Source organism: Sturnus vulgaris, chromosome 19 (genome assembly GCF_052056855.1).
Source record: "Sturnus vulgaris isolate bStuVul1 chromosome 19, bStuVul1.hap1, whole genome shotgun sequence".
Lineage (NCBI taxonomy): Eukaryota > Metazoa > Chordata > Aves > Passeriformes > Sturnidae > Sturnus > Sturnus vulgaris.
In genome coordinates, this window is record NC_142261.1 from 5,131,188 (window position 1) to 5,145,691 (window position 14,504).

A 14,504-nucleotide genomic window follows, 5' to 3' on the forward strand; every position below is an offset into this window, starting at 1 on the left:
CAGGGAATGCAGGGGAACAGATGGATTTTCCATGGGAAGGAGCTGTGACTGCTCCTTCCAGTTGAACATGTCAGCCCAGCAGAGCCATGTGTTCAAACCATTAAACTGCTGCCTTTGCTCTGCCAGCAGTGAGGGGAGAGAGGGCTTTGAGGAGGGATATTCAGAGGGAAATGCTCCTCAGCCTGGCACAAGGCAGACAGGCCACAGAGACCCAAGGCCAGAGCCTGAACCCATCATTTGTTTGCACCCCAACAACGAGGATTTTCTCTTCCAGATATTTCTTGTCAATGAGATGAAGTGGCAGTAAAATAAGAAATTGCATTTGTGCAGCAGTAATCTCACACATGGGGCTGCCTTCACCTGGGCTCCTAAGAGAGAGCCTTGATAAGGAGTACCAGGTTCATAAGGCCAGCATGTTTTGGAGGTTGTTTGCACATGGGTTAGGGGTTATTTCAGAGGTTAGAAGTTATTCCACTGAGGTTATTTCAGGCAAAACCCGTGCACAGCACTGAGCCAGACACAGAGATTTCTCTGAGATGAGGGTGTGGGCCATTAACTGGGGAAACTGACAATGTTTAATCTCACTGCATTAAGAATAAGGGACATTGAGGGTCCATGAATTGAGATAATTTGATTTTAACGCAAATACAATATTCCTCTATCTTTATTAACATTGAAAATGTAAATAGTTTCACACAGACTGCAAAGGAGCCCCTGCCATGTTTGCTGCTGGGAGAGAAGGCCATGGCAGACATAGTGTTTGTTTACAAGGGATTGCAGGCTTAAATTGTCAGCCACTTCCCCAATATCACCACAGAGCTGCTGGCAGACCAGGCCAGGAGCTCAGCACAGAGTGGAGGCTGCGCCAGTCAAGTTCTGAGGCATCAAACCCAGCACCTGCCCTTGCATTTAGGAGAGGAGACACAATGTTGATGGGGCCAGGAGCAGTCAGCTGGAACACTTCAGTTCCCCCAAAAGAGAGAAATTCTTTTCCATGGAAATTAACTAAAAGCTTCTGTTAGCAGCAATGGGAAATAATTTAAAATAGTATCTTGCAGGTAAATGAAAGTGCACACCAAAACCACAGCAGTGGAAGAAGGATGGGCATGCAGAGTTCAGGTGGGAGGTGGCAGGGCTGATGCTGCCTGCAACCCCCAGCACTGCAGCCCTCGTGTGAAGCTGCTTTCCAGGGGGATGTGCAGGTCTGCAGGAGGGATGTGCCATGACCCGCCTGGTTCTGGGTGCACGTGTGCAGAATCCTGTGCAGGAGTACCTGGGTTTACTCCTAAAGGACAGGATTCAGTTCATCTGTGAAAACCTTGGAGTCCACCACAAGCTGTTACCTCCTGAGAGGGTGGGCAGAATGGGAAAAGCACAGCATCATCACCAGCTGGGCAGGAACCTGAGACAAACTCAGGATTTTTTTGCATTTCATCCCAAAACACCTTTATTTGGGCTGAGTGATACTCTGAGTTGCTTGGCTGACCAAGACTTGGGAACACAAGGCACAGAATTCAGACCATTCAAAAATGTAGGTATTCTAATAAACAACCCAGAAGACCTCCCTAATATGGGAGGGAAGCATTCTGCGGGTAGGTTTCCACAGAAGCAAAATATTTCCTGGAGCAAGCTTTCCACCAGAGGAACAAATAAGGTTTCAAGGGCTGAAACCTTGGGCAAGGCACACCTCCCACTGTGGACAGGGTGTCCCTCCAAGGCCACTTTCCAGCCCAGCACTGCAGTGCACAGTGCCCTGGCCAGCAGTGCCCTGGCCAGCAGTGCCCTGCTGTGCTGGGTGCTGTGCACAGGTTATTGCAGGGCTCCCACACAGGTTCATGTCTCCAAGCATTCCCTCATGCCTCAGGAGAACCACGCAGACCTTGTCCAGCTTTGTTGTTCCAGCCATACTGTTGAGGTGCCTGTTTACTTGGGAATCATATGTTTTCTGCCCTGGTCCTCACTGTATTCAGAACAGTTACTTAGCTTCAATAAGCCCCTTGTTAAAGCCTTTTCCTTTCTGTAATCTCATCAAACTAACCAAAAGGAGTTTGTTCTGAAATAGAGTCCCATTTTGTAACCTGGCTTCCTGGAGGAGCGCTCCCCATGCTCACCCGGCCCCTCCACCACAAAAGGGCTCTGCTTGTCCTAGCGCTGACAAAACACTCCGTCTGTTTGGGTTAGTCAGCAGGGGGTTAATGAAAAGCCCGGCCCTGGGGACTCCCACCTTATCTGCAATCATGAATTTATTGAAGAATGTGTTAATGTGCTGGATTTTATTCATCAGGGGTCAGGGCTTTTCAAATTCTTCCTCCCAGCTCCCCCTCTTTCCATCCCTCCCCAGCAAGCTCACAATGCTGTTTAAACAAAGGACTCCCAACACAAAGAGCAAATTTACACAGTAAAGTTTTCTTGCAAGCCCAGAGCAGAGTCTGGAAGAATTCCAGCTTTATAAAGAGAAAAGGGGGTGGGGGGAAGAAAGGGGGAAGGGAGAGAGGGGCATTTTGCAGAGGATAAAAGGAAATTGAGAAAAGTTCCCACCTCCTGAAGCTCAGCCCTGAATATTCTCCATCAGTTAACCCCGAAGCAGGAGGATACTTTGGCAGAACATGAGCCCTCATAGCATCAAACTTCTCAGCCTCCTTCGAGATGGAGGCTGAAATGAGTGTTTCAATATCACATTTAGGGTGACACTTCAACAGCTCCTTTGTCTGTGGACTGCTAACAGAAACTCCTAAGAGGACACAGCAACCATTCACCAGAGCTCCTCCTCTGTTCCTTGTTTCACAGGTGTGACACAAGCACGATCTAAAAGGAAATAACAAGGCTCAGCAATGGTGACATGGTGACACGTGTCCAAGCGAGAATGCAAAGCAGCCACAGATCCCACCTCCCATATCCCTCCACATGCTGTCCCAACACCAGGGACCCCCAAGGTCCTGTCAGAGCACCCCTGGCACCTCCCACCCAGGCTTGGCAAGGTCCCAAACCCATGCTACCTGCCAGCGCAGGAAACAGGGAACCAGGGATCCTCTTCCATCACCTGGAACATCATCCTCACTCCACAGCTGGAATAAAGGGATGTTTGGTTGGTTGCTTTTATTATTTTTCACTAAAAGGTAAAGGCCTTCCACTACTCTGTCCATTTTGGTTGTGCTGGTCAGAGCTCTGCACATAAGAAAACAGGGCACAACCCTGCACTAGTGAACCAAAGATGACCTACTTGATTTTCTTCAGGTCTTGTCACCTCCACTTCCTGCACTGTCATTAATGAGCTCTGGCAACATCTCAGAAAGGAGAGCTTGGAAGAGACATCACCCCCATTCACTCCTCTGCCCTCTAGGCACAGCCTTACAGAGCTCACCTGAGAAGAGAGTTTTTAAAAATTTTACAGGCAAAATATACGTGATGTTATTGGTCATAATGCTAAAACTACTGGGGGGGGGTGTGCTTCAAACTGGTCCCCAGGAGGAGAGTAACCACTTCAAGCATATGACCTAGGGACTTTTGGAAATATTAAAAGAAACACATTATAATTCTATTTTCTAACAACTTTCTCAGCCAAAAGGATGCTATTGGCCCAAACTTTCATTCCTGTGTTTATTTACCTTGGTTTTTATGGAGAGAGATGCCTTCTGCCCTATTTTCATAGCACCAGCAGCAATCTGCAAGCAGCTCACCCGAACAGCTGGGGAAAAGGGAGTTTGAAGGATTCTGGAGTCACACACAGGACCCCAAACAGCACTGCAGGAATGTTGGCTGGCGCTGCAGGGGCAGAGCTGCCCCAGCAGCCACATGAATTCGTGGTGGCTGCAGAGGGGCCGAGCAGATCTCAGCACATGGGATCCAGCTGCACTGCCATGGATTCCTGACTGCTGAACATACAATACATATTTACAGAGCCTCCTCCGTGACAGGAATTCCAAAGCCTCATGCAGAAAGTAACTCAAAGGATGTAATTAAATCAGTTAAATGGCTCGGGCAGAGATGCAGCTACAGACAGATTTCAACTCTCGGCACAGTCACAGGCCACAGGAAACGATTAGGAGAACAAGAACTGTAAAAGCTCCAGGATCAACCACTTGCTTTTCTTTACTTAATAAACTATAATCCATGCTTAACACTGACACAGACCAGGTGAGCCTCTGAGCACAGTGCCCCGGGATGAAGGCGAGTGTTTGGGATAGGCAGGCGCCGTGCCAGCATCAGCAGAGGTGACGTTAGCAGGTGACAAGTAAAGCCAGCGTCAAGAGCAGAAATCAAAGACCAGTCAGTTGATTTTCATCTGTTAATGTGATGTGCAGTGAACAGTGAGCTCCTGCTGCCTTTTTGGAAGCAGGAGCTTGGGGCGGAGCGTTGCCGGAGCAGGAGGGGCTGCTCCAGCTGCTGGCAGAAGCAAAGGAGCCTTTGCACAGTGGGAGATCTGGGAGCCAAGAAATGGCCTCGTGTGCTGGAGGAGCTGTGTGAATCCAAGCATTAACAGAACTCGTGGTCAGTTTTACTGAACAACTAGGACAAAGCAGGAGCAGTGCTGTGCAGGGCTAGGCTCTTGTGGAGCTACGCCGGGGGCTGCTCCCACTGCCCAGCAGCTCCAGGCATAGTCCAGCCCTTCTGGACAAGCTCCAGTGACAGGAGAAGAAAGAGACACACAGAGAGGACAGGACAGCCCCAAGAATCCCATGGCAGCATCTGGGCAGAGGTGCACAGACATCTTCACCAGCCAGCAGCAAAGAGGGCACCAACAACCTCAGTGTACAGACAGGGCCACATTTCTGCAGTCCCTCCGAGGACAGGCTGGGGGGTGGTCACCAGTGGGAATGTTCCTCTTTTTTTTTTTTCCTCAACCAGTCCTCAGTCTCATGGGGGTACTGCCTGGGCAGAGGGGAAGATCTTATCTTCCATGGGCTTCCCTGCAGAGCAGGGACTGCACAGCTGCCACAAACACTGCCTTTCCTCCTCCCTCGGGATCAAAAAGAAGTAAAACTTAAAACCCACCAATCCTGCTGGGCAGAGGGTCACCACTGATGGCAGAGAGGAATCAGCAAAGCAAAGTGCACCCCAAACCTCCCAGGAGCCCCAGGGAGCCACATGTGGGTGAGGGTTTCCCCAGATCCTGGGCAAATTTGTACCAAGGCCCAGGGCTTACCTGAATATGAACAGTATCAGTTCACTTCTTCACACCCCGGGAAAAAGGACTTACTAAAAAAACAACAAAGCTGGTATGAAATATAGAGTAGCCACCATTAACATCATATTTATTGTTATTTAGTTGCTCAGTAAAACATATACAGATATGTACAATATGCAGGAATACAGAAGACTGCACTTTACATATTTAAAAAAAAAGAAAGAAAAATAACACTCAATTTCATGAGCTATCGTCACAGTCTTCCAACCAAGCATTTAGGAAATGAATTTAACAATAAAAAAAAGAAAAAAAAAAAAAAGAAAAAAAAAGATTACAGGATTGCCTAACACACAGCAGAGTCAAGTTTTCATATTTTACATGTGCAATAACATTTTTCAGAAGAGTTTGCTAATGCAGTACGGATTACCAGTGTTTTGAGGTTTCTTTTTTTTTTCTTTTCCATGAACCAAATTTAGTACAAAGAAATAACATCCTTTTGCTTAAGGCTGTTTTAAAGCTGTAATATTCTTGGGTAGTGAATAGTGATAAAGTTATAACTGCCGGAAATCAGAACCTGCAGTTTCATCAGTCAGAACCTATGAGTGGATGGACTCAAAGCAACAATTTTAATAGAGAATTTCTAAGACAAAATTAGACTATTTCCTCCATTAGCCTTAAGCATTAAAGAAGAAACAATTCTATAAAAACGGGTTATGCTCTTACACACCATCCCTTGAACAGCTGTGAATCCAGTAGCTGACAAAACCTTACACTGCAGCTTAACAAAAATAAGTCAAATGTACCAGTTTGGTTTCTATTGCCCCCCCTACCCTCCCAGTGCCCATCCCACTGCTGTGCTCACCTCATCCCTTCCACCTCCCAAAACTGGAACTTTTTTTGCTTTATTGGTGGTGCCTGGAAGTCCAGTCCTGATGCCAGGTTCCCAAGGGCCAGCCAGCCCCAGAGTGACCACAGAGACCACAGGACCTGCACAAGTCCCCAGGTGATCCAAGTGACAGAATTCTGGTGCTCATCCCCTTCCACCCTCAGACACTGTGAAAACCTCATCTAAGTAACAAGCCTAAAGCCCCTTACTGATGCTCAAACAGCAGAGAGCAAGTAACCCCAAGAGAATGTGATCTGGAGAAAATTTGCAAGAGTATTGAATAAATGAGGCCTATTCTGTCCTTTTTTGGCAAAGAGGTATTTGATCACTCCTCCCAATTGAAACGCAAGGGAAATTTTTCTCTGTTTGCTACGACATTGTAACTTGCAGACTAAGCACAGGGTTTCTTTTAGGGAACACAGAGGGAGCCAGGGCACAGGGCCAGGAGATGGGGGCATGTCCTGGCTCCCCCAGCCCAGCCCCGAGGCCGGCCATGGACAATCCCCACGGCAAAAGGCAAAGCCACATTTCAGCTGCTGTTCACAATCCAGAGCAGGCTGTGCATCGTACCACTGGTCTTTGGCTTCTTGGACAATGTCCCCCATCTGGAAGCCATGTAGGACACACAGGCGGGAGGTTTCTCCCAGGCATTCAGGGAACTCGTATTTGATAAAATTCTCCCCCTGTTGACCCAATTCTGCCCCTGAAGGAAGTGAGTCTCAGGCACGGGGCTCCACAGCAAGCAGAGGTCAGATCTCAGTGGAGCTCAGCCCTGCCACTGTTCCCTCAGTGTCCCACTGCTGTCTGTGCCTCAGTTTCCCTCTCCACAAGAGTGCAACTTACCTCTTCCACAACGGGCTTTTACCTACAGCTCCCAAGCACGTTTCATTTGGAATATTATTATTCAGAAAATGATGTAATTTCCATTCTTATTGTGTCAGGACATGCTGACACTTCACATGTGTTAACAAAATTGATCAGTGCATTCAGTATAAAATTAATGGAGAGAATGGGTAAAATAAAATTACTGCAGGTACCACCAGCTCTGTGACAAAGCTTGAGCCTTCTGTATATGCTGTCAGTACCACATCCCCAGGTGATGAGCAGGACATGATGCCTGTCCTGGTCAGAATGTAGAGTTTCTGTTCTGATCTTTGGCAAAAAGCAACAAAACCCTAAAAGCACAGGTTTGGTTGGTCCTGGCTAACAGCTGCCTCAAGCAGAGCTCGTTCAATCAAGATCAAATGGACAGGGGGTCAGCAACAGGACTGTGTGTGACTGTATGAGTCAGTTAAACTCCACGGCCAGTGAGCCCAGCACACAGCCAGCCACTGCCTTAACTCCTCACTCTCTGACAGTCCCAACCCTGCACTGCCTCCACTGCAGAGCCAGAGGTGGCCAAGTGCCACAACACCCACGGCTCCCTCAGCACCTTGACACACAGTCCCTGGCCTCAGGACACCCCAGCCTCCTCATCTCACAGGATTCCACTGATTTTAAAGGAATTGCTTATGCTCTGCATTTCCATAAGTGAGAAAGCAAGTTCCAGGTGGATGAGAACAACACTCCAGGAAAGAAGCACAAGCTGCTGAGAATGAGCCAGCAGAACTGAGGGGGGTGAGACCAAGCCACTACAAACGGGGATTTCTCTTTAAAAGCATCTGAACTCGGTGTTCCCTGACAGGTTCCTTCCCGTGGCACAGGGTGTGCATCCCTGACCTCAGGAAGCCTGAAAAACCTGTTCTCTTCAGTGCAGCAGGAAAAACTAAAAACAAAGCACAAGGCAAGGGACTGCACTCCGAGCAGGAATGCCACCAGACCATGAACTTGGCCAAAATTTTCAGCTCGAAGTGATGGAACACAGTGCTGTACTGGTGTCATCCCAGGGCCCCCTGCTGCAGACTGAGCCCCCCAGAGCAGCACACATGCTCTGGTATGCACAGAACACCCGTGCTCTGCTGACAGGATTTAAAATCAAACACATACTTAGGTAAGCCAGGACTTGAGGAATCACAGGCAAAGAGGCACCTTCCAGAAGGGGGATGACAGTGATTACTAGGAGATACTTTACTGGGGACGGTGACATTTTATTGCAGGTGCAGAAGGAGCTTTGTGCTCCTGGTTGCACACCCTGACAGAGGTACAAACCATCCCAGCTTTTTGATCCAAACCAAGTGGGTGTGAGGCAGCTCCACAGCCAGTTGCTCCAGGATGGGCAAAAATCCTCATCCTCGTGGAAGCTCCAGCTTTAATACAAAGTAAAATAATATTGAAAACCAAGATTAAAAACTATCCAAATTTATCCAAAGTCAATTCATTGACCAGACCCATAAATCAATCCATGCATGGTTAATAAGAGCACATTCAAATCACATTTCCAAACACTGTGAGTCTCTCTGAAGCCACATACGACTGAGAGTGAGGATTCCAGACCACCCTTGGCTTTTTTTAGGCAGAATTTCCTCTCCGTTGGTGTCTAGCAAGAATATTACGTGAAAATAATTAAAGACCCAGCACAATCATCAAAGATAAAATACAAAGCAGTCTTCAACTCTGTCCCTTCAGCAGAGACACATTTGTGAAATCATGAATAAATAACCCTAGAGAGGCCAACCTTTATTTCACAACCAAAACCAAGCCCTCCAGTGCTGTTCCTGAGCTCCAGGAGCTGTGGGAGGTGAGCTGCAGGCGCAGGGCAGGACGGGGCCACTCCTGGGCACAGGGACACACAAATAATGGACAGTGTGACGTAAAACCACCGGAGAATCAGCCCATCATGTCAGCCGTGGGTTTATCTGGTTTGCTTCCAACTTTCGTCTCGAATGAGCATTATCTAGCCCGAGCAGGAAAGTATGGCTTTCCTTTTATTGTGTGCATCCAGCAATGCTGTTCTTCAGTGTGTGGCAGAAACGGGGCCTTGAATGAGTTTGGGGGATTCTGAAACCAGGTCTCCCTGCTCTGGCAGATTAGGAAATGCCACTCCTGAGCACACAGCCCCCTGCATCTTCCAACCTGGGCCGTCCCCGACCCCTGCCACTACACTGGGACCTCTTGTGGCAGGGGCTGGGGCACTGCCAGGTAAATGCAAGGGACACCGGACCTGCTGCCAATCAGCAGCATCTTTCTGCAGTTTAAAATGGGCAAAAAATGGGCAGGGTACAAGGGATTTTCTTCTCCAGCATGAATAAAGTGGGAACTGCAGGAGCACCACCAGGCCCAGGCAAGCAAGATAGAGCCTAGGCCTTTGGAGGAGGAGATAATGACTATTAGATTTCTTTAGAAAAACCTCTTCATACCTTCCCTGCTGTGCCTGAACCAGCCCATTCATGACAGAGCTCCATCCCAGGGCTATACCCAGGTACACAGAGGAAGGAGCATCCTGGCCTCACCAGGAGGCACAGAGCAAAACGAGGCTGAACCTTTTTAACAGCAGAGCCTCATTCTCTCAGGAAAGGGCAGGTCCATGCCTAAACATTCAACAGAGCATCAACTGCTTGGTTTGCATGAGACTGGCAAAGGCTGGGTGTCACTGTAACATATGATTTAATGCTGACCATTTTGCTTTCACTGGTGTTTATTCCTGAACTGCTGCTCCTCAGGATCACCATCCTAATAAGCACTGAACAAAGCAAAACAAAACAAAACAAAAGAAAAACAAAGCAAATGAGGAAGAAAAGGAGGAGGAGGAGGAGGAGGAAGAGGAGAATCTTTGTCTTATTATGACATACGTGACTTGGACACACACTGAGATGAAAAAGGAAAAGGCCTCATCTATAAATGTATGCCAAGGTTACAGAATAATGGGAAAAAGTGGTCTAGCAGGAAAATCTTAAGCAAAAGTGTGCTAACTGCAGAAGGGTTAACACTGGTAACATACTGTGGCAGAAGATTAAAAAAAAGTTGAGGTTTACTTTAAATTAACCCTTTCCAGTCCATATGCCACTAAGCAGGTACCAACCTAGAAAAATAGTCCACCTAGCAGTAGCGGCCCTTTGAAATTAAAAAAAAAAAAAAAAGAAAAAAAAAAATAATAATTTCTTTTGTTCAAGTCAGGGCAGCCACAAAAGTCCCGAATCTGTTGGAGATGTCCGAGTGCAGGGACCTCCACGTCGGCACCGCAGTCCGGCCCTTCGCCTCGCCCACGTCGTCCGTGCAGTGGACCGAGAGGCACTGCAGGTGGGTGCCCGTCTGCGCCGCCGCCGCCGAGGTCTTGCTCGGGGGAAGGTCGTGGGCTGGAAAGGGTTCATAGAGAGACGTTAGGACACGAAACCTCATCAATTCACAGCCTGCCAGCAGCCTTGCCACACCCTCTCCCCCCGACCCGCATCCCTCCGCTCGGAGGATGCTGTGTAACCATCACCGAGTCACCGCCATGGGAACGGCTCCCCCGCCCCGAACCGAACCGAGATCCCGTGGCTGGTTGTACAGAACACCACCCGAGAGAAACCAGCCACGTCTGAACGCCAGGGATGGAGCCGGGACCGATGAGTGTGTCCCAGACCTCAGCACAATCGGGAAATTTCCTTCCTCCGCTGCTGGAAAGGCACGCTGAAACATCTCTGAGCAGGAAGCCAGCCCCAACCCTCCACTCTTCCCCTCTTCTGATGGAGCACTGTGATAATAGTTTTCTTAAAATTTCTTTCTTTAAAATTTTAGGACTTTGTATGATCTTTAGCTATCATTACTTTCTGTTAACCCCAGAAATGTAAGACTTTGAAACATCCTAAACAACATCCTTAGGCCTTTTTCCTCTGGATTTCACAGTTAATGTGAAGAGTAGCTAAAATGGGTGGAATACGACAAAGACGCCAAAAACCAACTGTGAATGTTTAACATCTCAGGACTTTTCCTCCCATCACCTTTCTCCTGCTCCTAAAAGCCAAGCACTGTAGGGATACCACACTTCATGGGGAAACTCACATTACTTTGACTGAACTTCCTGCTATACCAGATACAAAAACATAATTGAACAGCTTGTTACACAATCACAATGATATTAAAAATAATGCTAAACTAGCCTGGAAGTCCCTGGTTTAAACTGAAAAAGGCTTTCAATGCTTGATTATCACAGGACGTCAGAAATGCTCGTTAACTACAATAGTACAACATCACACAGGAACTACCAAGAAACTGGGGATGTGATGCCATAAATGCTGGACTCCAGAGCAGCACTGCTGCCTGCTCAGCCCAGCTCTGTGTTAGTGCTGCAATGTGTAAAACCCACACAGAGCTCCAGTGCACACCTCAGCCAGGCTCTGGGCTTGCTTTTCTCCAGACACCCTCCTGCACTGCTCCAGTCAGGGATCCAGCAGCAGCAGGACAAAGGTGCTCACATTATCTACACTGGAAAGGATTCCAGCTCCCTGCAGTCGGTGTTGGGTGTTTTTAGTCAGTTTTGGTAAATAGGCAGCATTGAGGTGCTGAGCAGAAGTGTGGAGCAGAGGCTGCTGCATGATACCCAAAGTTTCAGCAGGCAAAAAGGTGTTGGCACAGATCCCTTCCCAGCACATGGAGCTTCTACTCTTCTTTCCTGTCACTCCTGAGTCCCATAGCTTTGGGAAAACCACAAGGCAAAAACCTCAGACTCCCTGAATAACCACTGTTTGATCAGGTGGTCAATTTAACTTACTGTCCAGAATGCAAGTATACCTAAGACATTTTTTATTTATAAAATATTCAAAACTCAGATGGGATTGTTCAGAAAATTGTGAACAGGAAATGTTTTCCTTACTTGTATTTGTTCACAAGACACACAGTACCCACTGTTTTTATTCTTAGGTCTCCCTGACTGCACAGGACATGCTGGGCTCGGCACAGGAAGAGCCAGCGCCTCGAGATTAGTCCTTGTGACAGCAGCTCTCTTCCTCTCCTGCAGAGAAAGAGGAAAGAGTCCCACAGCTGAACTGCTGCCACAGGGGCCCAGGGGTCCCAGCAGTGTTCCTGCAAGGGCTGCAGGAGACCCCCACAACTGAGGATTCCAACAGCCAAGGCATTCCCAGGCTGGGATCAGAGCCAGAGCTCTGCTGCACCAGCTGTGCAGGCACCCCAACACCTACAGCAGAGCTGGTCCTCAGCAATGACTACATGAACAACTACATGTGCCACAAGCAATTAGAGAATAAAAAATTAGGCTTATTTGCTTGTAATATTTGCTTGTAAATCAGCAAATTATTTCTAAGCCATTTGCTGTGGATAAAATTCATAAGTAAACTACTGATAAAGAAATCAAAGCAAAATCTGTCCCATACGGATGAACAAGATTCCTTGGCTCGAGAGGAAAATCCAAGTAAAAGAGGTGAGCAGGAACTGAGCCTCAGTTTGCAAAACCAATAGTGACTGCCACTGCCCACATGAGCCTTGCTCACCATGGGACAGCACTGTGGGAGCTCCAGCTCTCCTGTCTATCGTTAACGAGCACAGAAAATGACGTATTCAAATCCAAAACAAAGAGAGCTCACAGCCAAGCTTGCACTGGCACAAGAATTCTCAAAGCCAATCTGGATGGAAATTTTCAGTGCAATTTACTTTTTTCCAGTATTTCTGTCTTGACAAAGGTATGATGCTTTCCAGGAAAAAAAAAAAAAAAAAAACAAAAAACAAAAAAACCTTTGTAGCAAAAAATTAAAGTTGTGCTGATCCAGCTGATGAAAATTATGTTCTTAAGCATGAGATGCTTGTCTGGAACAGTAACACTCTCCCTGCAGACCTGTTTCACCAGCCATCCTCTCTGTCTCCTCCCTCACAGCCACAGTGTCCTGGCACTCCCAAACCAGTGTCCACAGTCCAGAGCAGTTCTGGTAGCTGAGATGGACGTGACTCGGCACGTTAAAATTAGTCAGGTAATGCAAGATGGTGTCACCACATCATTGCCTCACAGCTGCCAAGTTCCAGATAAATCACTGTCAGTCATGAAGTACCTCACTGAAAGCACGGAATTTTCAAACAAATTATCTTTAAACTGCTCAACTGCCTCTATTAGCAACTACTGCAAGGAATTTGTGTTATTAAAAAAAGCAGTACTCTTCTAATAAGGGCCATCCTCCACACCCAAGATCTTGAGATGGTCTGGGTGGAGACTTCCCCTCCAAACCAAAGGACATGACACAGAAGCCGGGACTGACAAAAGCACAACCACCCTGCGCAAAGGACAGCGCGTGCCACTTGGCAACAGCAAATGCTGAAGCAGAGCTAAGAAATCAAACATCATAGATTAGATAAGCTCACGTCATGTTCATGTGAAAGGCATGAAACTCAAAGCAGTGAAGCGACCAAAGACAACAAGAAGTCTGGAAAACGCTCCCCCATGATGGTATCCTTCCCCAGCCTTGTTGGTGACACCGTGGTGGTCTCAAGAGCCAGTTTATTTTTAGGTACGAGCTTCTGACCAAGCTTTACCCATTTTCTGACCAAGCTTTGTCCAGCCAAACACATGGCAGCCATTCAGCCTCAGACAAACAGAGAAGAGTGCCCAGCCAGGCTCCCCAGCCTCCCTCCAGGCCCGACCCTCTGCTCTGACCTTGCACATTTAGGAAGCTGCTCTTTCGTTCTGCTCTACTTTGCAACGGCACACAGCCTTCCAAAAGAAAAGGTTGCTGTTTGTTCGTTTGTTTGTTTGTTTACACAGCATTAATGGCAGCGTGGTGACTAACCCAGGAGCCTGGCCAGCAGCGTTGGAGCCTGCAGCTGGGACACAGGAAGAGAACCAGCAGTTCTGCACCACAAAAAAATTCAATACACACACTGCATGCTGCTTTTCCATATCAGCTCAGGAAAAACACATTTCTCTAGTGAGGTTAGACCCTGGCATTCACCTCACTCTGTGGACACCATGCACCTTCAGTCCCTCCAGCTCCCTTCTCCTTTTTCGTGAGACCCTGAGCAGTTAAGCTGTTCCATATAAAGCCTCTTTTGTCGTGTAGCATCTTTTTATGCATTATGAAAAAACAAACGTGTTCTCTTTACTGTGACAACCCCACCGAGCACTGTGCAAACCCAGAGGTGTCCCAATTTTTAAGTAAAGTAATCCCATTAAAAACGAGTTCACCTGCACGGCTACCACACTTTGCCTGCATCTTCTCATCAGAGAGGAGGCTAATTGGGGGGGGCTGGTGTAGCCAAGGCAACTGCAGATGCTGTGCTGAGACACCGGGAGCCGATGCTGCTCTTCAGGTGCTGCTTATGCCATCCTTCTCACTTTTGCCAAAATCACCACCAACAAAAGGACGGAAAGCAGCAAGACACGGGAGTGAGAGCACAGACACAGTCTGGTAGGGGTCTGGTTGGGAGTGGGTTCCACTCCACATTTCAGCGTTCCTGCGAGATTGAAGTGACAAACAGGAGGTGAAGATCCCTAGAATGGCTCCTTGCCCCAGGGCTCATCCCTTACACTTCTTCACCGCTCTGACACAGCCTCAGCCGCCCGCGCTGCCCAGGGTCCGGCTGCCCGGCACAGCACGGCCCCGCCGCCGCCCTCGATGGCCAGCCAAGCGTGAA

The 14,504-nt window shown here is 47.9% G+C and overlaps 1 protein-coding gene across 1 annotated transcript in view; it reads right to left on the bottom strand.

The window, feature by feature from the left end:
- Positions 1-5,226: 5,226 nt before the first annotated feature.
- Positions 5,227-14,504, bottom strand: part of MN1 (MN1 proto-oncogene, transcriptional regulator) — a 34,670-nt gene continuing 25,392 nt past the window's right edge. Inside the window, exon 2 of the mRNA XM_014875046.2 lies at positions 5,227-10,243. Coding sequence (XP_014730532.2) covers positions 10,056-10,243 — 188 coding nt within the window. The 3' untranslated portion in view covers positions 5,227-10,055. The remainder of the gene's footprint in view (positions 10,244-14,504) is intronic.